The sequence below is a fragment of the Populus nigra genome, chromosome 5, assembly GCF_951802175.1.
Source record: "Populus nigra chromosome 5, ddPopNigr1.1, whole genome shotgun sequence".
In the NCBI taxonomy this organism is placed as follows: Eukaryota; Viridiplantae; Streptophyta; class Magnoliopsida; order Malpighiales; family Salicaceae; genus Populus; species Populus nigra.
The window spans coordinates 1540246-1565780 of NC_084856.1; the positions used below are offsets into that span (position 1 = coordinate 1540246).

The window sequence follows — 25535 nt, forward strand, 5'->3', positions numbered from 1 at the left end:
TTTAAATACACAATAAAATTACCACAATACTCTTGAATTAAATTTTTTTTTTGCTTTGGTTCAAGGTTTTTTTTTTATATCATTTTCATTTGATTTATTTTTTGTTATTATCAAGTTTGATAAGGGACAATTTAATATTTAGATATATATAAAATCTTAATTGATTCTAAAAAATAGGTTTCATGTAACGTTCACATGGACTTGTATGAAGGCTCCCATCTGAAAATTATTTTTTGTTATTTTTTATCATATTATTCAAGGTTTAATCCAACTATCGAATGTTTTTACTTTTTTAAAAAACACAACCCTTTTCTAAATTTTTTCTTTCAAGTTGAAAAAAATTGGTAAGGCCCACGCATAATGCTGGCTCCCAATCTAGTCCATAGCTAAAATCTATAAGGAGTACTTGTTCCTACCATCATTACGTTCGTATGCTCTTGATTTCCCCAACGAACTAGAGGCACTCAAATATCAAGGGCCTGAAGCAGAGAACAGTAGTAGAATGTAGAGGACAGACCAGAGAAAATGTGATGACCACCGGTCCCCTGCTATATCATTACTAAGTTTCCAATTTAGATCCCTTGAATGTTGATGATAATATATAGCAAGCGTACAAATTAACAACTATCAGGCATCCTTCAGAAACACATCAACCAAACAAATGATTCGTCACAGAGGTTTTGTATTTGATTTAAGATAAATCTCTGATTCGGACAAGAAAACACAAGAAGATTAACAGCAACCTTGCTGTTAAATTTGATTCTCTTTTGAAAAAAAGAAAGGCAATTGCACATGCCACGTTCAAAGACATCATTTATCTTAGCTGATAAGTTAATCAATACACAGCCTTGAAGCACACGGCTCGTTGAATGCTATATGCAAACAGATTTATTATACAAGGACATCGAGGGAAGGGGGGAAAGTTCATCACATCTAGCATTACTTGAGATGGACATGTATCAAACTCAAAATTTGGAACCGAAGAATGAATGTGGAAGGAAGGAAGGCAGGTTTAAGATCTAGAACAAGCACCATGGGCACGAACTCGCACTTCAAAGATTAAAAAATACACTATGAATTTTCCATTTCCTAACATTTCTTTTAGCTTGGATAATTAAATCCCCTAAAATACAGTAAAAGATAAAGCAGTTGATGGATTACAAAGCACAAATATCACATCTTCAAATGGTGGTTTACAGTTGAGAGAAGTAATAATTGATGTACTTATTGCATGTTGGAATGAATTCATGAGGGTGTTTGAGGCACTGAACTCACACGAAATTCTGTGTGAACAAAGCTAGAAATGGAAGCAATATTCTCACCTCCTTCAGTTTCATGTGAAAACTCTAGTAATCATCACACTCTTGCTGGCTTTTGAAGAACGGCAGACAAATAAACTTCCGATTTCCCTGACCCAGCTGTGTCTACCTTCTCACCCACAACCCATTTCAGCTTCTTATACCCAAATCGCTCAATCAATCGAGTCAAAGCTGTCTTCTTCACGTCATTTGCACAATAGAAGTTATCTAACCAGAACAATCCACCAGCCCTCAGAATTCGATCGATATCAAACATTAAGAACTCTAATTTTTCAGGTTTGTCCCCTCCATCCAGTCCACTTGAAGCATGGATTAAATCAAACACATTATCATAGAAAGGGAACCTATGATCTAAACTCAAATACAAAGGGAAAAGCCCTCTTGCTGCAATAAATTCACTAAATGGAGCATCCACATTCAAAGTATTAGTAATCACAGTCACATTTCTCTCTGCCATTCTAGCAGCAAAAGTTCCAGACCCACCACTAATATCAAATCCAATTCTAATTCCTCCACTTGCTAGAGCTAACACATCATCAATAAGAAAATCATTCCTGCCTCTAGCTTTAACAAACTTTTGAGTCTCATAGCCACTAGTAATATTAAAGCAACCATCACAATCCCTACTCAATTTCTTTTTATTCAAGCACTCAAAATTCTTGCAACCAAGACCACTCCAAGTTAAAATCTTTTCACCAACAGGTTTCCAAAGTGAAACAGGAAAACGATAAAGACCCACCTTTGGAACAGACTTGGCAAAGCATCTCCTTCTGGGCAAAGGCTCACATCCACGCAAAATCAGCTTCTGCCCAAGGCTCCAATCATCAGGACAAGGCCCGGAAATCTTGTAAACCATATACTGGGACAACAAGTCTGGAGATTTCTCACAAGAATGACCCACAGAAGCCACCATCTCAGTGATCCCAGTTCTTGAATCTTTACCAAGAGGGAGTTGATGGTGTTGCAAGAACAATTTGAGCTCACTTGCAATATTGGGCCTTGAAATATCCATGGTTTCATAGCCCAAAAGCTCCTTTTCCATCCTGGCAAGCTTTTTCTGAGAAGAAGCGATCTCTCTTAGTATTAAAGAGACATGCTCGGAGATCAAAGAAATGTTTTTATGGGGATTGTGAACGAGGTGAGCTTGATGGTCTTTTGGAGAAGATGTGAAGGCATATAATGCAAAAAGATTTGTGGTTATAACAGAGAAGAGCATGAGAATGTTCACTGCCGATGAACAGAAACTTGCTCTCCTGAATCTGGCTGTTCCATCTCCAATTTTCAGGGACACTGATCCCATCTCGGTCTCTTCTTTTCACAGAGAGAGTGTGTGGGAGCGGGTGTGTGTATGTACCAGGGGAGTGAGATTTGTGAAGTGATGAAGCAAGTTGTGAAATTTCTTAAGCTTGATTAGTTAAAGATAAAAGTAGCTTTGGAAAGCAACTTGTCGGTTGCAGTTATGTCAAGCTGTTAGTTTTTTTTTTTTTACTATTATTATCAACGCGGTCTTTATTCTGAAGTTATTAATTGCATCTTGCTTCATGGCGAGATTTAATAACAAGTTGAGTTAATAAAATAAAAAAACCTTTTATTTTAAGATTCAATTTTTTTTTTATTTGAAGATTAAATCTAATTTGAATCAGGCAATGTTTTTCAACAAAAAGCAATCATCTTATACATCATTGGATACTTTTTTGTGGTTGGTAAATGTTAAAATACATTATTGTTAAATGAATGCTGCGGTAAGAGGGGGGAAACCATGTTTGTGATGAAATGTGATATGGATCTGCATCAAGGGAAGGAGGGGGCTGATCTGTAAAGAGATTCCTTTTCCACTGGGTAATCTGGGCCCTCCACGTGTGAAAATCAAAGGATGGAATGCTCTCACCAAGGGGCTCGTCACGGTCCACAAAACAGCCTCGGTAAAGGAACTTGATAATCCCATGGCCATATGATTATCATACATATTAACTGCAGATATGATTTATCTTCTGGCCTTGACCACCGGAGAGATTTCACTCGAATTGCCGAACCCAAATTATGGAAGGGAAAAGAGACTGCAATCAACATTGGAATTTCCAGGGCTGCTAAAGATGGGGAGGTCTGATCAAGTTTCTCTACCCTGATTTTAAGTCAAGAATAAGAGCACGAACAAAATGAAAAATTAAATTCCTTAGTCACGGGCATGGATAGTGATTGATGTTGTATCATGACAAATTAATCTGAAACAACCAAAGAATTTAAAACAATAATAATAATAAAAAGTCACGGGAGAGAGAGCAGGCTGCAATCTGTCCCCGGGTAAAGAGGATACAAGAAAATAAAGTCATGAACAAAAAGAACCATGACGGAGGATGTTCGAGTTTCTGGGGTGCATGTAAAGTAACAGAAGACAAAACAAGCCCAGCAATGCCAACTACATACAACACAGAAAACATGGGAAAACAAAAGAAGAGGTTAGAGAACTGATTTGCATGTAGCAAAGCTTACAAACATGTTTAACTATGAATGATATAATGTGATTGGAGAATAATCAGAATAAATATATATAGTGAACAAAACCCATTCCCCTACTTGATTCAAGCTATGGACTTTCAATAGCAGGCAGTGAGCACTAAGCCAAATGAAAAGAAAATAACCATCACAATTTGACATCGTCAACTCCACCGAGCATCACAACCATAATAATCTAACATACAGGACTAGATTCACATTTCTGAAGGGATATTTTTGGCAAATGTGAGAGTGCTGAATCATGAATGAGAAAGGTCCATTAACTAGAATCACCTAGATCATTGATAGACAACAAAATAATCAAAGGATCAATAACACCAGGCATCACAGCCATACTGCACAAACATCATTTACATTTCTAATAGATTTCGAGCAAATTTTTCCCCGACTCCTGAGATGAAAATCCTGATTCACGAACATCGACGCCCACTTGATCAAGCATTGCATGGGTTATGAACAAATAGGTGATCAAAGGATCAACGCTAAACATACAGGGATGAGCAGTATACACATAATCTTTAATCTTGCTATATGCCCTCCCATAAACATTCAAAAAACAGAAAAACAGAAAAAGAAAAGAGGAAACCCCACACAAAAAATTATTTCTGCAATTTACTAGGGCATCAACTGGTAGAACAAAACCTTGAAACAGCATAACCATACAACTAAAGACAAGCTACTCAACAGTAATTATCTGCACGTATGAATCGCAATGCACAATCGCTTAGCATTCATAAAGAAGATCATGAAATCCTAATGGTATAGTATATGTATGAATACCCAGGAATCCACAAAATAATTGTTCTTCCAAGTGTTCAATTTATAGAAAACTGTCTCACTTTCTCATAAATGTGGAAATTCACATTCATAAACAAAAATTCAAAAAACTCATAATTCTCTAAACCAAGAGTCATCTTTTGCATAAGAGTAATCATATGGTAACCATTTGAATGATCGATGGCCATTTATTTCATCATCCTAAGACTAGCTCCTCAGTGATGTGCCTTAGCTTCCGCCTTCTTATGTGAATTTGCTTTCATCTAGCAGGCAAAAGAAATTGAGTATGTTTTCAGTAAATAAGATAAGATGATATAAATTCTATCAACGAAATCGATAAAATGTAACAACAAATTTAGCATCCATGTGTCATGCATTCTAAAGATAACAACACCATTTTTAATTGTGAGTCGAATTTGAACTGGAACATGAAGAACATGCAACAAAAGTTGCCAGACTAATAATAAGGTCAGCTTAATCAAATTCTTAAATATGATTAACTTATTGGTTTGTTGGTGATAAAATCTATTTATTTATAATTCCATAAAAAAATCAAATTGAAAAATATAAAATAAACCCATAACAGAAATAAATCTGGGTAATCAAGAAAGGTTAAACAAGTAAGAATTGAATTAGCTACCTTGAGAATCTTGAGCTTCACACTTCCATAAACCAAGCCAAAACTGAATGCTGATGCACGCGCCACCTACACACACAAAAAATAAAAACTCCATTTTTGGAGGAAAGCACGAGAATGAATACTCTTTGATAGTGGAAAGTGTAGAGAGAGGTGCTTACCTGAGCGAGAGGGCTGGCACCGGAGTAAGGACCTGGAGGTGGCGTCATTTGATTGCCTAGAGATCTGATAAAAAAAGCCCTCCAACGAAACCCTAGATCAGAGTTCCGAGTCAGCTAAGTGAGGAGTATTTCGAAATAAGAATTGGAATTCTCGTGGTTTTTCTTCGGGCGCAATGCCAGTATCCAAATCTCCGTCCCGAATCGCTTTATTTTCGGGGAGGGTTGTCAAACCCCTCACGAGCATTAAACGCTGCGTTCCGATTCATTTTTTTGGGTGCTATTATTTATTATCAATAAAGATATTTATTATTTTGACTCCTTCTATATATATTACTTATTTAGATTTATTTATTTACCATATTAAAATGTGTAGGACTAGAACGAATATACCTTTTTTTTCCCTTATCCGTTAAATCATAAACCGAGAGGGAGAGAGAGTTTCACTGAATTTTCTAGGGAATCAAACGGAAGGTGACAAAATTCACTTAATTTTTAAGGAAAAAAGAAATCTCAATTGTTGTTTGCTTGCCGCCAGAATGGGAGCATCGTCTTCTAAGGAGCAGAACGTATCAAGTGAACAGAGGGAGGTGGAAAGTCTAGCAGCTTCCACTGGATCAACCTCCTTGCTTCAAAATGCTTTCTCTAAGCTTGCCGATCCTCAAACAAATGCAATCCCTCTTCAGTCTCTTCAGGTACTTGCAAAACCACCAAAAATAAATCATGGTTTCTTAATTATCTTGTAAAAGAATCCAGCTTTTCACTCTAAAAGCATTTTTTTTTCCTGTATTTCCATTACTTGCTCAATATTTCAATCTCGAAGTTACTTGAGGTATAACCGTATGAGAGGAATAGAAATTAAATTTTTTTTGCAACTTTTAAGAATTTTTTTCATGTTATATTTAGATGTTGAATTTTGTTTTTTGAAATTGACTTGTAATTTTAATTGTTGCAGCAATGCTTCTCTTTGAATTATAAAAGCACAGAATGCGAAGCATTGAAAATGCCTGATTCCCTTTTGGGATTATTGGATCATCTGGGTCCATCAATGGTAGACCTGTTTTTCATTACTGATAAAGGAGGGGTCAATTGGATTGAGTTTGTTAGAGGTTATTTGAAATGCTGTGGGAGGATGCCTGTTTCAGTATTGCTTAATACATTGTTGAGACTATTTTCTGCAACGGGAGTGAAAGCAGGAATTCCTTTGAAACTGGAGGTTGAAGCTATTGATGATGGTGAATATAAGATAAGCGGGTCGCTTCTGCCTATTGATGTGCTTATGTTTCTTTGGATGTGTTGGACTATGTTGTGGAATTCAAAAACTTGGAATTTTTTGAAAGAGAAAGAGTATCTGTATCTTCCAGATATTAGTCCTTTGGTGTTATCCGCAGTTGTTTCTTGTGCTGAAGGTGGTAGTGGATTGGAATTGTGGGATTGTGATGTCTCAGTTTTAGATGTTCAACTTCCTGCTGGAAAGTTTCTTACATGGATGCTGACAACAGTGACAAACCTCACAGAGTGTTTTACACAATTTGTCAATGCAAGACTGCAAAACTGCACTAGTTCGGAGGTATCCAAATTCTAACAAAACCACAAAAATTGGTGCTTTGATGTCAGTTAAAGATTAAGGGTTAGCCATCCGCTTAGAATTTTTCCTGTTTTTGGTTATAAAACAGGAAACCATGATCTTGCTTTCGGTCTTCACTACCTCTATCCCACTCGACTATGAAAAATGTATTACCAGTTATACGAGTTTGTATCTCACATAATTTTTCTTCTCAATCAACAGCAAGATACACTGGAATCTTCAAGCTCATCATTAAGAGAAATCTCTTCAGAAAAGGCATGCAACTCTTGTCTTTTAACCTGTGGAAAAGCATGGGCAATTTCCCTTACAATCAGGAGTGCAACAAGTCAAGAAATTCTGAGCCCATACTTTCCTAGTAACAGTGATGCTACAGATGAGAATCTTATTTATCGGTGTGTCATCTTCCCTTTTGATTTTTCAAGACCTATTTACTTGTACGTTATGCTGCTTGACCCTGATGGCGCCCTAAATAAATTTAGTGACCTATAAAGCTGCTCATAATGCTTCAGTTGCTACTCCTAAGTCCTAACCCCTCCCTCCCTACCTCTCTCTTTCTTTCAGGGTTTATTGTGTAAGTTTAAGTTATTTGCTTGCTACTGCATCTAATTTTACCAAACACTTGTTATCAGGTCATCTCTCCATGGGAAGGGCTTGAACAGATTCTGGTCTAACATCGAAGGTTATCTTGGTCCAATGCTGATTTTGATTTCTGCTACTTCTGGAGATGCAAGTGAGGATAGCACCAATTGTAGGAAATGGATTGTAGGTGCACTCACCCACCAGGGTTTCGAAAATAGGGATATGTTCTATGGAACCTCTGGAGCCCTATATGCTATAAGTCCAGTCTTCCACATGTACTCACCTTCTGGTATGTGATTCAAATGAGTGAGGAGAGAGAGAGAGTCACAAATTGTTTCTTGCTTGTTTTTTGCTGCTCATTTCTTTTATGAAAGTTGATGAGCCAAATTGAAATCCGTGAGAAATGCTTCCTTTATGGGGCCTCTATGACAAATTGCGAAACCATTGGCAGGGAAGGAGAAAAACTTTGTTTACAGCCACTTGCATCCTACTGGTAGAGTTTATGAGGCAAGTCCAAAGCCTGTGGGCATTGCATTTGGAGGAACCATTGGGAATGAGAGGGTTTATATGGATGGAGACTTTTCCAGAGTTACAGTTCGCCATCATGCAGTTGACAAAACTTACCAGCAAGGTTCACTTTTCCCGAATCAGGTACTAATGTGTAATGGCTACCCGCATTACTGCTAATAGTGAGCTTTTGGCTCTCAAATCTTAGTTTTTGAAGAATCTAATTTGGTAGAGGGTAATGGCGTTAGCTATTATAATGAGTGAAAACCTTCCTTGATTTTTGTCTGGTCGTAGTCTGTGCACGCTTAGCGGTTTCTAATCATTTGTTCCTTCTTAATTTCTGTTTTAATAATTTGTCTTGGCCTTTATCTTGTTGCATGCATCAGTAAGTATGATTTATTAACAATTTTGTTAACCTTCTGACTTGTTTTTTTCACCATTGATTTTCTGAGATTTGTTTCTCACCGAAGGCAACCTATGATCTTGTTCCTTGGTCACCTTTATGGAAATGTTGTTGTCAATATGAGATTGCCTGTTAGACAATATATGGATTGAATTTTCTGTGGCAATAGCATATATTTTGCCACTTCACGTTCTATGAACACTAGAAGATCCATGCTAGTGTATGTTCACTGTGAAAGCTTGAACGACTTTGTTTTCTATTTTATAAATCTGTATTGCAGGGGTTTCTCCCAGCTGAAGCTTTGATTTTAGAGGTTGAGGTTTGGGGTTTAGGTGGGAGGAAAGCAAGGGAAATTCAATTTTCATATAAGAAGAGAGAGGATCTTTTCACTGCACAAAGACGCAAGGTAACCTGCCATGCAAAGTTCATAGTGAGGCATGTGTTGATATTCACGTGCAAGACTTGAATCTAAATACGAAAAAAAACGCTGTACTTTTGGCAGGTTGACATGAAAACTTTCGCAAGCTGGGAGGATTCACCTGAGAAGATGATGACGGATATGATGGCTGACCCCAACAGAGTTAGAAGGGAAGACCGCTGAATAAATTGTACAGCATGCATGTTTCGATGGGAGTTGAAATAGTTGCAGTCATATAGAAATTAAACTAACTTAATGGCCGGCGATACGCTGTTGATTTCTAATCAGTCAATAAATAGTGCTATTCAATTTTAAAAGCTTGTATTAAAAAACAAAAATTTGGTGCAAGTGCATAAGTTGATTTATTTAATTTATATAGAAATTTTATCACAATAAATCAAGGTCAAATTATTATTAAAATAAAGTAGGGAACAACGCGTTTTTGACATTTATAGAATCGAAGAAGGTTATTTATTTCATTTCGTCATGTATTAATTATATGATTTATTATAAGAAAGGAAATTTAGCTTTGAATTAAAAATCAAACTAATTAAGAAAATAAAAGAAACGGGACAAAAAATCTACACTAACCCGTCACTACCAAATTTCTTAATAGTATCGCTGCTAAACAATTACCATTAGGCCATATCTCCATCACAAAGTCCTTTGCATCATACATGGTGTCTGTTTTCTAAAAGTTGATGTTGTCACATAGGATGAGAGTTTTTATTTTTCATTTTTTAATTAATAATATCAAGATTAGATAAATTAGTATTAGTATTTGATTAAAAATAAAATTAATTGTACAAGTACGGATTTTAAACAAATTTCTTAATATCAAAAGAATTATTTTATAATTTAAATTGGTCACTACAGAATATGTTCAATTGACAAAATGTGGCGTTCAATTTTTTTTTATTCAAGTATTATTCTTAAAAAATATTTTAATATAAAAAATAACACAAATTGGTCGTTATAACATGCCAAAGCAATCAGAATACTCTTTACTGTCAACTAGTGTCAAGATTTTTTTTTTAAAAAAAAAAACTGATGAACCCTGCTACGAATTACAAGCGGTTGTGACCTTGAACACAGAGAACTAGATTTTGATGACAAAGATTGGTGTTGCAAAATATTTTCTCCCTTTAAAATCTTAAATTCTTAATTCAAATCCCTACCATTTTTTATGGGGACGTCTCAAAGTAGATCCTCAGAGATGAATAGCCTCGATCTTGTGGTAGCCACAACAATTAAAAAAATACTAAACCTAAGATACAGGTTTTACTAAGCAACCTCTAGTAGTTACATTGACATGAGGTGCTAGTGGCAAGGTTCTACACTCATTTACACGTGCCATTCAAAAGGCTTGCACACAATTGCTCAAACATATCAACTCCCCACCAACTTCAATATATACTCATGATAGATACAAGAGAATCCGCATCAACTTCTCAATGGTTTCAGCCCATAGATTTAATCTTAATGTTCCACGCTAGAGAGGAACTCTTTGCTGCAAGATAAACCCAAAAATGAAATAAAAAAAAGTACAAAAAGTAGAGCGGTAATAAGCTTAAGCTTTTTCTTCCCTTTTCAAATGAAAGCTAAATAAAACATTACACTAGCTACTGATCTCCCTATCCATTTTCATTCTCTTTGCGCTCTGCACCTCTGCTATGCTACTGCCTTTTTTCTGGGACGATGAATCATGTTGGTATGCACAATTGGCTCCATTCCGGCATCCTCTTGGAGTATTGAAGTAAATACAAGGCTTCATGATCTTGTGTTTTGATTCCCTCGACTTAGAATTAACTAAATCTTGGCTTGTACCTATTTGGTGATTGTAACGGCCACCAAACTGCTGAGGTGTTTCTTGTCTATCACCTCCATGCTGCTGAATCAAGTTCTTATAATAGCTCATGTCCTTTGCTTGTGTCGCTCCAATAGAAGGTGAGGATGGAACTCCTGGTGGAAGAACCCGTGCACTAGGAAGAACCCCCATTCCTGTTCCATTTGGCTGCGTGTAGAATGATCCACTTGGAGTCGCAGTTAATGATGCTTGTGTAATGGATTCTGCTCTCTTCATTTGAATATGAGCAGGATTGGGCAAAGTAAGATGAGGAGGTTGAGGATCTGACAATGGGGGCTTGGGAATATTCTGTGCGTTGGCCACAGCTCCATAATCAGTAACCAACTTCTCAACCAATTTCGGGTTGCTGAGAATTTTAATGAGCAGGTCATGGTCTATCAAACTTCCCTGTTCGTTGCTTTTGACAGCAGCAAAGGCAGCAGTTGCAGCAGCCACTGCACCAGGTTCAACACCAGGGAGCAATCCAGCAGTCGGTTTCTCATTTGGAATGCTGGGAATGCTGCTTTGAGAAGATGGAACTCCGGAAGCTAATAGTTGGGCTTGTGAACTCATTGGACCCATTGATGGTCCCATTACATCAGATGGTTCCTCTGCTGCATCTTCATCTTCAATGGGGGTAATAGGAATCAAAGGAATTTGATGATCATTATGCTGAGAGCTTTCCAAGTCCACAGAAAAAGCAGGGCTGCATATAGACAACTTTTCAGTTCAAGAAGCAGAACTCAGAAAGAGAGAGAGAGAGGCAAAAAGAAAAGTAGCAAACTTTGGAGGAATGGCAGATGGTCGAGGATAAACTGCTTCAAGCACCCTAATCTCTCTCTGATTTTGAAACTCCATATCTTTACTTTCCTCCCCAGAAACCACTTGCCATGTCAAGTTCAAGACAAGCTGTGATTGTTCAAAACTTTCAATGCCATGAATGATGTTAAAAACCAAAGGGATGGGCAATTAAAGACTATAAAACTGTGACCTACCCTGGGCGGACATCTCCATTTTATCACAGGGATTTCTGACACCTTAATCTGCAATTGACTAGCAGGATGGCCTCCTTCAAAGCCAGGGGGCTGAAAGTCATCGGTTCCAGCTGAATGAGATGGCCATGACGACTTTGCTTGGAGGTGATCTTGAGCACCCGACCCAACTAGTGAAGGAGATTCCTCTGACAGGAACAACCTTACCTGGTAAAGGGAGAAGCAGAAGTCAAATTTCTGGGCCCTTATAGCAACTGTCTGAATCCTTTGTTACAGTTACACAACAGAAAGTCCATCTAGCAATTGAGAAAAAGGGAACTCACACACAGAAATGACAAAAGAAATATTAGTTCATACAGAACTCAGATCTTCTTAAGTGAAAACCAGCATCCTTTTTATACTTCAGAAACTCCATGGAGCAATTGAAACAAAGGGAGCTCATACACAGAAATGACAACGCAAGTGTTAGTTTATACAGAAAAATCAGATCTTTTCAGGTGAAAAATAATACCATGTTGAACAACACACATTCATGCAATTCCTTTACGCACATCCTGAACTGGCCATAATTGGTAAACTGATTATTTAGAAGACCATTTTAAACAACCATTAGAGGTGAAAGCATGATGCTGGACCATTTTAAACAGCCAACAAATGGTCAGTCTATATGAAGACTATAAATATGGGTGAATCATATAAGCAGCCAATGACTCAGCAGCATGAGACAAGAAGAATAGGCAATTTTTAGGTAGATGGAATAAAAAGCTTCAAATGGGAGCTGCAACCACGGTGGCTATGTTTAAGAGGGTGAATATACTTCAAACTTGCTCTTTACATGAACGTTTCTGAAATCAGCTTAAGTCTCTACCTCTGGCAGGTAGAGATAAAAACTTATTGGTTTAATATTTGCTGAATCTCTTGGCAATTTTGGAGAGGAATCTATGTTCCTGAACCCATTTTGATTCCTTCAGAACTACGTATACAGAGAATCCAAATCCAGGCAACCATCGGTTCAGATTTTTATGTCAAATTAGAGGATACAATGCTCAGCAGATTGATTCTTTTCTGGAAAAGTAATGGTTTGGAAAAAGAAAAGGTGACGAAGGGCAGAATCAAAGCAGAGGAGAGAAGGATGAGCCCCAAGGAGCATCATTGAAAGACCCGGTAAAACCTACATTGTCAACATTTGTGTTTGAACTTTTGTCTTTGTGATAATGGAGAAGACTGCTTCCTGGATCAGTGATCAGGGATCACTCAAATTGTGGAAATAGATCTAATCTCTACGGATGCTGTGTATTAAAATCTGTTGATAACTTAAATCAAGTCCGAGATTAGAGATGCATAATGTGCCACAATCTATAAGAGCACAATATTCATGGTTATTGGCTGTCAGCCAAGAACACAGTTCCCTGATCCAGTCCAATCCTCTAGCATGCCTCTCCAGTGGTTCTGGGGAACTTACCAATCAGGATACCATAATTGACTCCCTTCTTAAAAGGCAGCTCTAATCTTGGAGTTAGTCCCCCTTCCAGATGAAAGAGAAAATGAAAACAAATTTAGAAGGAAACCAGTTAAGAAAACACTGCTAAGTTGCACCTTTACTATACTACTATGGCATAGACATAAGCAGACTTTCAGCATAAGTTCCAGCTAAACGCAAAACCCTATTATCTCAATCATCCTAGGAACACATGCATGTGCATATATTCTGCCTCGTGACAGGATCTCTTTTATCAGAAATCTCATCACAAAATTGTTACCACCAAAGCATAATAACAGCATCAATTAGAAGCACTTTTAAATGATGCAGCCAGGAGCACTTAATGTGTAAGTAGATTTTACCAAAACAAGAAGTAGGTCAACAAATCATACATCCACATATGCAGCAAAGAGTTTGTAGGCAACTGTATTTCCAAAATTAAAGCGTAAAGAACTAAAAGGGAAACAAAACTGGTGATAAAACATTTTTATTACTCAAAACATAAAAATTCTTTACCCAGCAGAGATAACAATAATTTTTAGAAGTTAAATCAGACCATGACACATTTTCCACCATACTCTGGTTAGCAATCACTTTGTGCGAAGTCATGAGAATTAGAAGACGACAATATCATTCAACATAGTCGCTTTTCAAATTCAAGCTACATGCTGGATTAACGACTGTACCTTGCCTATGGGGCATTCAAATTCATCATTCAAATTATCAAAAATCAAAACATAAAAAGACATGGGTATTCCTGGAATTTGCTAAAACTTGATGGTTTGATCTTATAAGAAAGCATATTTGAGACCATGTATGTTTCCACACCATATGCCCCCCAATGTATGTTCTTGCTATTCTACCATACTTAGTAGGTGCTGTCCAAGCTCCGCAAACACATGCAATTCTTATTTTCTTGTTTATAGTTGTCAAAATGACTCATTGCATCTTTGAATTTGCTAAAATATTCAGGCAATTACATTCTACTACTGCTTTAGTTTTTATGTATTTATAAATGGTTGTTATCTCTATCAAGATTCTTTGGATGTGAACATGCAATGAAGAAACACCAATTTTCAAAAATACTTGAAAGCTGAAATTTCATAAATCTCAGTCTCGCATTTAAGTAGCTTTCATAAAACTGCTTACTCGAATGTAATTAAAAAAAAATCAAATTGGAAAAAATTAATTTTTCTCCAAGAGAGCTTCTATTTATTCTTAAATTCATCATATCTCATATCTATCATACAAACTATAAGAAACCTCAAAGACAAACAAAAGCACTTTCAGTACTGCATTCTTCTAAATTCATTAATGCCTTTCAAACTAAAGATATCATTTTTATGCAAAAGAACATAAGAAAACACACAGATTTTCACTTTCAGTTCAAAAGGAAATTCAAAAAATAAAAACAACTGGTGATTTTCCTAACACAAGAAGCTTCTGATTTTCTGATTTCAAATTACATGTAATGCAGTTAATAGTATTTGCCTCCTAAAACATGGAAATGCAATGAAGCAATCAGAAAATCCATCAGAAAATCGGATTCTTCACTATCAGAATAAGTGAGACAAGCACAGACAACACCAGAAGCAAAGCTAAATGAGCAAACACAAACACATTTCTTTCCAGTAAAATAGAAAAGATTATTCTCCAACTGCATGCATTCAAATTCATCATGATTCGAATTTGCTTTCTTGTTTAGTCAATGAATTCATCAAATTAAATCTTTATGTTAAAATTTATAAACTTCTGCGAAAATCTGCAATTTTACCTGACAAAGATTAACATCTGATGCCCAACAAACTCTTTTTGATTTCCTCAACCCTCGCATTTTTACAAAAATTCTTCGATTCTTTCAATTTCCAATTTCCCTCGCCATAAAATTAATTTTCGATTAGAGTACAAACTCCACTTCCGAGTTCAAAGACCTAGAAAACTAGATTTACAGCTGCATCGATATCTCTCCTTGTCAATTACTTACCCGTTCCACGATAATCAGCGATCGAAGAAGAGAGCGCAGAGAGATCCCAGGGAACCCTAGATCCTCTGTTTTTTTTTTTCCTTTCTTTCTTTTGCTTTGCCGTTTCTACGCCGTTTTCTAATTTTTTTTATCTCTTGTTGTATCTATAGTTTGTAAAGTTGCTTGCAGGAGTGACGCGTGTTGTGGTTTTAGCGCGTGAATCGAGATGTTTTTTTATACATATATATAGTTGAGCAAGCTTCTTTTTTCTTTTTTAGCCCTGGAAAATTAGAGGTTAATCATTGTGCTCTAGCAAAATCCAAATGAGTTTTATATAAATAAAAAAAATAAAAAAAATATATAATATTAGAATTCTCGTCATTGAATCTAGTCGTATAAAACTCATTAACTTTGGTTCATGTAATATTGTCATTTTAAATCAATTGATAACTTAATTTCTAGTTAATTTCATTTATTTTTTTTATTTTTTATAAATATAAAAAGAATAAAGAAGTAGATAGGACAATGTAGTCTAATCTAATTTAAATTTGTAAGTTTTTTTTACTTATTTAATAGTAAAGGACGAAATCATGGGATGCTGGTGAATCTCTCAGAAATGCTTGAGAAATTTACTAACACAGACCTGGCCAGTGGAGGTGGGGAGCACGTTAGTTAAACGTGATTGGAGTTTGTTTTGACTAATTTTGTTTTAAGTGTTAAGATTTTCCGACCAGTCTTTTCTTTTCTTTTTTTCTTTTTGAGTTGGACGATGAAAGGACAGTTGGCTGAGGAAAGGTTAAGCTGTGGTAGCGTCAGCTCATGCATAGGTGAGAGAGTCTCTCAGACACTTGGCCACGTACTACGGTTCGGTTTTGTTGTTTTTAGGGCATTATTAATTCATGGGCTGGGTCAGACGTACTTGAAATATCTGGGCCTTCTATTTGTACAGAGTCATCTAATTAATGATTATTTTTATAAAAAATCTACTATTATTCTTTTTTATATATATAATAATGTTAAATTCACCAAAAACTCTTCGGCCGGTCGCGTGGACCAGCTGATGGTAGGTCTCAAAAAAAGGTCTCATGTGAGACCAATTACTAAGATGGCTGTTATTTTTTTATTATTATTATGGATAAACATGGTATTTTTTACATATTCATTATTTAATAAATTAAGAATGATTTTTTTAGAAGTAGTTTTAAATATATAATTATTCAAAGAAATTTAAGACATTATTTGTCTTTACATGCGTTTAATAGCATTTGACTAGAAAAAACATTAAAATAATATTTTTTTAATGTTTTTTAATGGTTTTAATATACTAATATAAAAAATTAAACAATATTTTCAAGTAAAAGAATATTTTTAAAAAATATTTTACATCCTATCTAACACGTAGTAAATTCTTCTCATTGTTGGTACCAAAACTTAAATCTAGAAATTTAATGAATCAACATACTTCTCCAATAATCTCATGTTTCATGTCACCTAGCTTTCAAGGATTTCAGCTCAGATACCAAAAAAGGAAAGATGGGAATTCAAAGGATATGTTTACTTATTAGCACAGAGAATAATAATAAAAACAAATTATGTTAAATAAAACATGTGAAAAATATTGATAAAATAACACAATTCCCAAATACACAATCATGATTAAAAAACACAATATTTAATAAATTCCGAATCCATTCATAATCATGAAATTCATTAAATATCATGTTTTAAAAATAGCTATAAATAAAAAGTGTGTTATTCTGCTAATTTTTTTTTAATTTTTTAATTAATAGTGCTAATTTCAAAAAAAAATTCAAAAGCTTGTGTTCTAATAAAGTTAAATCTGCCCAGGCACCCAGCAAAGTGTTATCGAGCAAGCATGTACATTCTTATCGATGCACTCTGCGCACGAGAGCCAGACGATTCTCTTTTCTGTCTCTTCTGTGTTAGTAATATTTATTTTTTAAAATATTTTTTATTTAAAAATATATATTTTTTATTTTTAAAATTTATTTTTAACAATAAAACATCAAAACCATAAAAGAATATTAAAAATAAATAATTTAAAAATTTCAAAGCACACTTGCCGCAAAAACAAAGAACTCTCAAAAACTCAGAAGCACGTCTTGAAAGTGAATTGATGCCTCCCGTCAGGACTCTGCGTCCCTCCCGTCAGGGGGTTTGCAGACCTGCAGGACTCCTTTTGTAATGATGGAGAGAACTAACAAAAATTCTAACCTAGGTCTCAAACTGAAAGAAATAAAGAATTTATTGAAAAAACCAGTGGGGGCCTCTGGAAAGCCCAGACTTCACTGTTAATGTCTCAAACTCCAGATACATATCCACAACATGTTTAACAAGCCTCAACAATATCACACAAAATAATGTTGAACAAAACACACGACCATACCTCCACAGTGGAGAGTTTGAGAAAATAATATATAAATTTTTTTGGGTTCCAGTAATATACAAGAAATCCTTACTCAGTTCTATATATATACCCCCTCTCCTACCAAACTCCAAGTGTGCATAAAACTAAGGCGACATCCAAGTGCAGAAAAATTGAAGTATAAAACATGATATCAAGCCGTCTTGTGGACCAACAATCAACTCTAGGTTTCCCATGGCAGGTAAAATACTGTGTTGTGCACATTATTATTTGCATTTTTTCACCTCTGCCACTTTTTCTCTGTAACAAGCAGAATTTGAGCAGTTAAGCACAGTAATGATCATTTTCAAGATGATTGTCCCGGGGCGAGGACAAATGCATACCCAGATTACCAAATTCCCCACCATATTAGCATCGCATCAGCAAATGCCATGATGGTTAACTCAAGTGGCATTGACTAATTTCACTAAATAATTAGGCACTACAGCCTCATTGGCAAAAATATACTAGACCTGTATTTGAGGTGAAAGAATTGCGTACCAAAATGAACCATCCAACAACAAACTGTTATGTTTCATGATGCATGATGGCCACCAGCCGTTACACCATACAGAATGGACTCAAGCAATTTATGGTAATAACAGTGAAGATCCTCCAATAATAATAATAGTACACAATTGAACAATACCCTTTTAAGTCTTTTAAAAAAAATGCAGTTGGAGATTCCAAAATCCTATATCTAGTGATCTCATCAGATAAAGAAGACAACATCAAAGTAAACTAAATAAAATCCCCAATACGAGCAATATCTGTTAAATGAAAATGAAAACCTTTTCAAACACAGTGCAACACAGAATATAAATGAGTTAGAAAAAGGTCAGAGCATACCATGAACAACGTGGCTACCATTTCCCTTTGCACCGTGCTGTGCTTGAGACGTTGACCGCTGGATGCGTGGAGAACCATGCCTTCCATTTGCACCAGGTAAGGACTGCCTCTTCTTGATGAAATCTCTGTCCTGCACATCTGGGCTGGATCTTGGTGAGCTAATTGCATTCACTTTGGCTCTTGCTGATTCTGTGGCTTTCATGAAACGAGGGAGAGAAGGACTGCTGCTGCTGCTATCTCTTGGCTCTTGATCAGTGCTGTCGGGTTTTGGAGAACCAAATGAGTTGTGCCTCTTCCCATTCTTCTGATCTTTGGACAATTGTTCCACACTACTTCTCGCAGCAGAATCATGATTTGGGTTCGATGGAGATCTCTTACTTGCTGATGAAGACTTATGTTTTTGGCTAGAACTGCTTCTGTCAGCTCTGCTCTTTTTAGCTTTCACAGATAACTGACTTGAAGGTGTTCCTTGGGAGTCTGGCACAGTTAAAAGACTTCTGGGAGAAACTTCTGGGGATGATCTATATGCTAGACCACCAGTCTCAGAGTTCAGCTCTCTCTGGACATCGGATACACTTCTCTCTGGATTCATCTCCTCCTGTGTGGAATCAGCAACAACAATTGTATTTGCTGATTCACCTTTGACGACCTCAAGTTTCTCAGGCTGATTCATGTGAGACAAATTAGAAACTGGATCCTTGGATGAATCCTTGTCTTTGATCTCCTGGTCTTTTGCTCTGTTAGGATTACAAGTTTCTTCCTCTGGAACTTTGGCTTCATGCTCGAGCTCTGCAGCTCCAACTTCAAATGCATCAGGTGAATCAAGAGTTGAAGTAACAGAAAGTTCAGTACCACATTCAGAGCCACCATATTGCACCCTTGAAATGTGGGAGACTGAGTTTTCTGTCATGTCAATCTCCTTTGTCCTTGATTCAGTATCTATCCCAGATATGTCTGTGTTTGATTCAATTCCACTATCTTCATGCGAAGAACTAGATGATCTATTCAAACTGGCTGTTGAACCCAGCCCCTCGAATTTTGTCTGGGAAGCAATGAAAGCAGGATTGCTTGCCTTCAGTGATCCATACACAAACTCCTTTTCTTCAGTATCCAATTGTTCAGCTGCTTCCCTTTTCATAGATCGTTTGGGTTGATCAGGTTGTTCACCTTCCAATTCTTGCTTACAAGGAAGAGAATCAGTCACTGTTTTATAATTCACTTCAGATTCAACAGTTTGAATCGGAAGCGAATTTATAGTTATTGAGGTTTCTTCTGTGTCAGATTTACCGATCATCTCAGGTTGAGGCTGCTCCAAAATATCTCCTGCTAAAGGGGAGTTTGGATGGCACACCTGAAACTTGAAGTCAGACGCATCAGATTTTATCATATTCTCTTCACTTTCAGATGGCAAAACAATTTCCTCGATATTAGATTTTGAATCTCCCAACTCGCAGAATCCTTCAGGTGGGGCTCTAGTTTGCATTGGAGAGGTAACATTCTCACTCTTCTCTATTTCTAGTTGTTCAGTTATTAAATCTGGTCTGGGTGTTGGTTCTGCTGATGAAACAGACATCCACCTCTCCAACCATTCCCAACCAGAGTTAGGTTTAGAAGAATCACACTTAATGCGGATAGGCTTCCTCTTTGGTGTTGACTCCATCAGCTTTAATTCAAAGCAAAAGGTCAGTATTTTTGGATAAGCGACACAAACACAGTTGCAAAATACACAGCAAAAGGAATCCATTTTTCCATACCTGATGAGCGAAACTATTTCTAAGCAGCTTCTCAATGGAAATGTATGTTGTGGTTGGTTTGATTACCAAGCTTTCCTTCTGCTGAAAGCAAAAGGGAAAGAATAATTGTATGAGACTGATGATTCAGTAAGAGAATTGCAGTCCAAGAAGTGTATAAACAGATTTTTTTACCAAAAGCATTAGATTATATGTCGATCTTCCTTAGCGACAGGAGGGCAGAAAATTCTCCTACATGTAGATTTTATGATAGCTATCACTTATAGTGGGAATAATGCAATAACTAGAATTTAAAAGAAAAGTTGCTGGACATCCTAAGGTAACTCATTAACCTCCAAGTAAACACTTTGAAACATTGGTTTAGGATGTCATTTCATACTTGCCTTTGAAGAATTCACGATTTCTATTATATTCCAAAGATGTCTTTAGAACCAAAGCAATACTATCCGAGTGAGAACATTGATTTGGCATGCAAAATTTAGGATCAGGCAGAAAGTTTTGAAGACCTAGCTATTTCATTTGGCCAGGGGGTTGTGCCAGATTATTGTGAACGAGAACCCTTAAGCAGAAACCTTAGTGAAAGCAGAGACATTTTCTTAAAACAAACTTATTTGAGTTGAGTAGCATTACCAAGGTCTTGGATATAGGATTGCCATGCTTCCCAACAACCTGCTCATCCCACAAACGAGCACGACGAGCACGGACAAGAGCTTGCATTTTAACAATGGCCTGAACACAACGTAGGGTTCCAATGGCATGCTGCCTGACAAGGTGACCGCGTACAGCCGCTTGCAACTTAACAATATATTTAAGCTTGAGGAGTTCTTTTTGAGCCTGGAAGACAGTTGTGAAGAAGTGTGAATAAGAAAATTACCAACATGCAAGCTCCATTATCAAACATTTCCTTAACCACAATAAAATTACCAAAAAACCCCTGACAGCAGCCTGTATGACAATAACAACAGACTCATCCACATGGTCATCAACTTCATTTTCATCCTTGGTTACAACAATGGTCTCTGGTAATTCCTGTTCTGTCGAAGTAGATAACTGTGGTTTCTCTGACAGCTGTGGTTTCTCATCAGTGCATTGTATCACAGCAATTTTCTCTGGAGCAGGAGGAATACCTGGTTGTTGGAAGCTTAGATTTGTGGATTCTGGACTCTCTTTATCCACCGAGGAAGGGGTGGTTTCTGAAATGATAGTGTTGCTGAGAACTCGATGACGGGCAGATTTCTTCCGGAAACTCCATCCACGCTTGTCACTTGAACCCTTGCTCTGAAATGAAATTTAAATAACATCATCTAACTGATACTACATTAAGACAGACTTCCTTTTACTCCAACCTGTATCTGTAACTCCTGATGGTGAATCACTTCTCAAAAAGCCTTGTAGGCTTAGAAACCAATAGAATTCATATAAAATAGGCATTTTTCAACCAAGGAAAATCTTATAATGCCTGATCGACACCGGCAATTGCAAATTGCAACCCATGATCCACAGAATTTCCTTGAGTCATCCATGATTTCAGTCATCCATATCCATGGATCTTACGTGTGTCCATCCTAGTTCAAACTTGAATCAGTCAAAAATCACCATGTCATACTACATTTACTAGTTACAAATTAAATTAGCTTGAATAAACCTTAACTGAATCAAATATAAAAGATTTAATAATCGTGATTAAGAACAAAAAGTGGCTACAAATTTCTGCAACATTCTATGATTTTAATAGACACGGTAATTAAGATTTCATGACCGTTACACATCAAACTTCATGGAACGAAAATTCAAAGTTTCTAGGATCTTTGACACGTTCACACACTACTTACTATTTCCAACAATTTCTCAGCACCAAACAAAAACAGAACGAAATTAGCGACAACCACCATCTCATAGCTACAAATCAACGAATTTAGCTCAAAAATCACCACTCAAACTCACAACAAGTGACAGGTATAAAACAGAAGTAGCCGAACATAGAAACAAAACAGTAGAAGGACAAAGAAAGTGATCATGGTTGACCAATCAGATACCTCAGGGAGTTGAAGATCATCTCTCCCAGCAGAATCACTGCCGCAGGTGATTATTTTGAAACAGGAAGTGGATCTTCCCATTTTTATGTTTTTTCCTGTTTTCTCTCTCTAAAAAAACTTACTCGCTCGCCCACTCTTTCTCTCTCTCTCTCTTTTAAGACTATCCTGTAACCCACCTATATTCGAGGTGTCTTGTTGGGAATTGTAGCAGAGAGAAACACGGACATCAACATCTTCCTTAAATTTAACTCGTTCTTATTTTGAAATCCGCCAATTTATCGTCGAGTCCGTTTGCTCTCTTTGCCCTGTGCGTTCGAGAGAGGAAAAGCGTTAAAAAGGCTGTCAGGTACTAACGCTTTCTTTTTTTATAGAGATTTCTTATTTTTATGTTTAAAAATTACTTTTTAAGCTTTTTTTAAAAAAATTAAATATTTTATAATTTTAAATTATTTTAATGCACTAATATTAAAAATAAATATAAAAAATATATATTATTTTTATATATTAAAAAATAATTTAAAAAAATAATTTTTATCACAATTTTAAATAATACCTTAGTATGGTTATAAAACTCCGTTAAGATGATTCACTTAAAACCAATTGATTTAAAATTTAAATTAGTTTAAGATTAAAGAAAAAAAAAAGAAATCTTGTTAACTTGATAAACAATTACTTTATAAACCAATTAAAACTCAACACTTGATCTATTAATTTTTAAAAAATTGATCAAAATAATATTATTTTAATTTTAAAAAAAATAAATAAATTAACCTATGCTAACTCTTTTTATCAATAATATAGGTATTATCTTGGGTCAACCCAATCGGGTTTTAGAAGCATGTTGTTTAGTGGTATTTTTTTCTTAATCCATTTTTCTAATTTTTAAATGCTAATCAATTTATCTAGCCGTTCGATCACGAGACTCGCGAGAAGTTATTGTTAGTTGGACCGTAGTTAATTTGAAGGTTGCCGTTTTATTTACTTCATCGGGGTATTTAGCAACAATCATTTGTCGTATTTGGTTTATAAGACTACATGTTTTAGTCCGATCTGAGAAATCTTAGCTGTCCTTGACTTTTGCTCGCAGTCACATCTACATTAATTATTTTCAGATTCGTGACAATGGTGCCACTAGGAAGTTGTTATAGCGTGTTTGGCAGTGTGGTTGCGGGTGCTTTTCAAATAACTTTTTGTGCCAAAATACATGCCAACGATGTTTTTTCATTTTTTAAAAATCATTTTTAACATCAGCACATCAAAACGATCCAAAACGTACAAATCATATTAAATTTTAACAAAAAAAAAAACAAAAAATTTTCAAATTTTTTGGGAACGCGGCCGCAGCCGCGTTCCCAAACGGTATCTATCACTTGGTTTAGTATCTTTCTTTGTATGGATTTATGCCGGTGTTAATGGATTCATGAAATCACAGCTTGAAGGAGATGGAGATTCCAGTGTAGCTATGATTTGATTTTGATGATGATGATGAGATAGTTGGTTGGACCGATGGTCGCCTCCTGGTTGAGCCGCGACCAGTGCAGTTCCTTTTCTTTTCTATTTTCTTTCAACAACATATTTTGAATATATAGAAACTCTACTTTGAGAGATACCAGAGAAGAGGACGGTTAACTATTTATATAGTGGTTCAGTAGTAAAAGTTTGAGATTAAAAAATTTAGTATTTTTATAGTTTCAGGTTTGAATCATGTGATTACTTGTATGATGGTTACTAAATACTTATATAATTATTAACTTCAGAATCTATAAAATCACTAAAAATTTATATAGTTATTAATTTCAGGATCTATAAAATCGTAATCATAAAAAAAAAAAAAAACTGCATCAAACTAAAAAAAAACAGAGAAGAAGGACTGTGTGCTTTCTTTTTTCAATCACAAGTTACCAGTGCATGACAATTCTACTCGTACTCGGAGAGATAACGGATAAATAGGGCTGTCATCTCAGGTTGAAAGATTTTTCTAGATTTTTTTTATTTTTTTACGCGTATAAAATGCAGGTTTTAGCATGATGGAGGGGATTCTAGCTAGGAGCCTAGGACAAGTGTCATCAAACCAAAGACCATTCCATTCTTGTCCTGGTTTTTCCTCTTTCTTCTTCTTCTAATTGAAGCCTGTGTATGGAAGAAACTTTCGATCTCCTTCTTTGACGACACTTCTGTACCTCTGCTTCCCCATTCAAAAAATCTCTCCCTTTCTGATAGCTGTTATATTATTGGTGAATCAAACGCAGCAGCATCTTTGATATAGCATAAAACTCAAAGGAAACTACTAAAAAAATTGAATTTAAAATGTAGGTTTTTTATAGTAGTTTTCACATGTTTTTTTGATTGAGTTTTTTAAATAATTTTTATTAACTTTTTTTATATGTTTTTTTTATATATAAACTTTAATTACAGTTTTTGCTAAAAACGTATATAAATTCAACTAATTATAATTAAAAAAAATTTAAAATTTTTTTTTTCAAACCATAACTATAAAAACTACTTCAAAAACAAACATACTTAATCTTTTTTTATTATCACTGCATGAAAATCTTAAACTGATTTTGGTATCAAGAGTTTTTTTACAAATAATAGTTGTCGTCCATACAACAATTATTTTTTAAGGAAGGTCAGATTCAGTGCACTGAAATTTAAGCTTCATCGGATTTCTTGGTACAGAAGCATGTTCGATCATAGTGTGTTTTATTAGTTTAAACTATGAGTTCTATTGAAATAAAATCCGTGGGGTATTGAAAAAAATTAAAACTTCTCTCCGGATAAAAAATAATCACCATGAGTTGCATTACAAATATACATAACCTGAAAGCATATCATACCATAGCACAATTAAATGTCTTTGACCATCTCTTAAACCGGTGCATAGATATATATGCACTCCACATGTGTTTAATAATATGATAAATGATATTTTTTAAAAGTAATTTTTAATTGAAAATAAATGAAAATAATAATTTTTTATTATTCATATCAAGACATCAATCATAAAAAAATATTTTAAAAAACATTAATTTAAACTGTTTTCATATAAAAAGTAATTTAAAAAAATATTTTAAAAATCAGAATTTACGATAATAACAAACTAATACTACAGCCACACTCTCAACCCAGAATAAATCACTCAACCAATCACCACTCGCTCATCATGATCCAATTATCTGCTGAGTTTAGGTGTTGACAGTGCATTGGTAACTAAGAATGCAAGATTCCTTTTCCATGCTGCCCCTCCCTCAAGACTTCATCCTTGTAGTACAATACTTTCGATGAAATCCAGC

The 25535-nt window shown here is 35.6% G+C and overlaps 5 protein-coding genes across 7 annotated transcripts; 1 reads left to right on the forward strand and 4 right to left on the reverse strand.

The window, feature by feature from the left end:
- Positions 1-1011: 1011 nt before the first annotated feature.
- Positions 1012-2727, reverse strand: LOC133693324 (probable methyltransferase At1g29790). The gene has a single exon (XM_062114516.1). The coding sequence runs from the start codon at positions 2617-2619 to the stop codon at positions 1357-1359; it is 1263 nt and encodes a 420-aa protein (XP_061970500.1). The 5' UTR covers positions 2620-2727; the 3' UTR covers positions 1012-1356.
- Positions 2728-4536: 1809 nt separating this feature from the next.
- Positions 4537-5682, reverse strand: LOC133693325 (uncharacterized). Its single transcript, XM_062114517.1, has 3 exons — positions 5409-5682; positions 5251-5316; positions 4537-4873 (listed from the first exon to the last, which is right to left on the reverse strand). The coding sequence occupies exons 1-3, from the start codon at positions 5454-5456 to the stop codon at positions 4826-4828; spliced, it is 162 nt and encodes a 53-aa protein (XP_061970501.1). The 5' UTR covers positions 5457-5682; the 3' UTR covers positions 4537-4825.
- An 84-nt stretch (positions 5683-5766) lies between these two features.
- On the forward strand, positions 5767-9297 carry LOC133693323 (uncharacterized). Its single transcript, XM_062114515.1, has 7 exons — positions 5767-6100; positions 6361-6975; positions 7195-7385; positions 7623-7861; positions 8024-8223; positions 8763-8888; positions 8985-9297. The coding sequence occupies exons 1-7, from the start codon at positions 5945-5947 to the stop codon at positions 9081-9083; spliced, it is 1626 nt and encodes a 541-aa protein (XP_061970499.1). The 5' UTR covers positions 5767-5944; the 3' UTR covers positions 9084-9297.
- Positions 9298-10276: 979 nt separating this feature from the next.
- LOC133694434 (zinc finger CCCH domain-containing protein 6-like) lies at positions 10277-15368 on the reverse strand. The gene is made up of 4 exons (XM_062115933.1): positions 14993-15368; positions 11742-11945; positions 11531-11655; positions 10277-11452 (listed from the first exon to the last, which is right to left on the reverse strand). The coding sequence occupies exons 1-4, from the start codon at positions 15050-15052 to the stop codon at positions 10519-10521; spliced, it is 1323 nt and encodes a 440-aa protein (XP_061971917.1). The 5' UTR covers positions 15053-15368; the 3' UTR covers positions 10277-10518.
- A 2061-nt stretch (positions 15369-17429) lies between these two features.
- LOC133695172 (protein IQ-DOMAIN 32-like) lies at positions 17430-22554 on the reverse strand. 3 transcript variants are annotated; one of them, XM_062117031.1, is made up of 6 exons: positions 22243-22553; positions 21131-21484; positions 20837-21040; positions 20210-20290; positions 18456-20118; positions 17430-17867 (listed from the first exon to the last, which is right to left on the reverse strand). In XM_062117031.1, exons 1-6 carry the CDS (start codon positions 22321-22323, stop codon positions 17848-17850), a joined length of 2403 nt encoding a protein of 800 aa, XP_061973015.1. In that variant the 5' UTR covers positions 22324-22553; the 3' UTR covers positions 17430-17847. The 3 variants fall into 3 exon arrangements, with proteins under 3 accessions (XP_061973015.1, XP_061973014.1, XP_061973013.1); XM_062117030.1 differs by lacking the exon at positions 17430-17867 and adding an exon at positions 18196-18376 and having other exon boundaries at positions 20210-20287; positions 22243-22554; XM_062117029.1 differs by lacking the exon at positions 17430-17867 and adding an exon at positions 18196-18376 and having other exon boundaries at positions 22243-22554.
- Positions 22555-25535: the final 2981 nt, after the last annotated feature.

What these genes read in the sequence shown, in the direction of transcription:
- LOC133693323 (XM_062114515.1), top strand. Translation starts at nt 5,945, where the DNA reads ATGGGAGCATCGTCTTCTAAGGAGCAGAACGTATCAAGTGAACAGAGG. An exon ending in AAAACTGCACTAGTTCGGAG is followed by an intron (nt 6,976 to 7,194) that starts GTATCCAAATTC and finishes CTCAATCAACAG; the next exon opens with CAAGATACACTGGAATCTTC. An exon ending in TCACTGCACAAAGACGCAAG is followed by an intron (nt 8,889 to 8,984) that starts GTAACCTGCCAT and finishes TACTTTTGGCAG; the next exon opens with GTTGACATGAAAACTTTCGC.
- LOC133695172 (XM_062117029.1), bottom strand. Translation starts at nt 22,323, where the DNA reads ATGGGAAGATCCACTTCCTGTTTCAAAATAATCACCTGCGGCAGTGAT. An exon ending in CTGCTGTCAGGGGTTTTTTG is followed by an intron (nt 21,041 to 21,130) that starts GTAATTTTATTG and finishes ACTGTCTTCCAG; the next exon opens with GCTCAAAAAGAACTCCTCAA. An exon ending in GAAATAGTTTCGCTCATCAG is followed by an intron (nt 20,119 to 20,209) that starts GTATGGAAAAAT and finishes TTTGAATTAAAG; the next exon opens with CTGATGGAGTCAACACCAAA.
- LOC133694434 (XM_062115933.1), bottom strand. Translation starts at nt 15,052, where the DNA reads ATGCGAGGGTTGAGGAAATCAAAAAGAGTTTGTTGGGCATCAGATGTT. An exon ending in AATGGAGATGTCCGCCCAGG is followed by an intron (nt 11,656 to 11,741) that starts GTAGGTCACAGT and finishes GAACAATCACAG; the next exon opens with CTTGTCTTGAACTTGACATG. An exon ending in CCATCTGCCATTCCTCCAAA is followed by an intron (nt 11,453 to 11,530) that starts GTTTGCTACTTT and finishes GTCTATATGCAG; the next exon opens with CCCTGCTTTTTCTGTGGACT.
- LOC133693325 (XM_062114517.1), bottom strand. Translation starts at nt 5,456, where the DNA reads ATGACGCCACCTCCAGGTCCTTACTCCGGTGCCAGCCCTCTCGCTCAG. An exon ending in GTGCCAGCCCTCTCGCTCAG is followed by an intron (nt 5,317 to 5,408) that starts GTAAGCACCTCT and finishes TTGTGTGTGTAG; the next exon opens with GTGGCGCGTGCATCAGCATT. An exon ending in TGAAGCTCAAGATTCTCAAG is followed by an intron (nt 4,874 to 5,250) that starts GTAGCTAATTCA and finishes TTTGCCTGCTAG; the next exon opens with ATGAAAGCAAATTCACATAA.
- LOC133693324 (XM_062114516.1), bottom strand. Translation starts at nt 2,619, where the DNA reads ATGGGATCAGTGTCCCTGAAAATTGGAGATGGAACAGCCAGATTCAGG.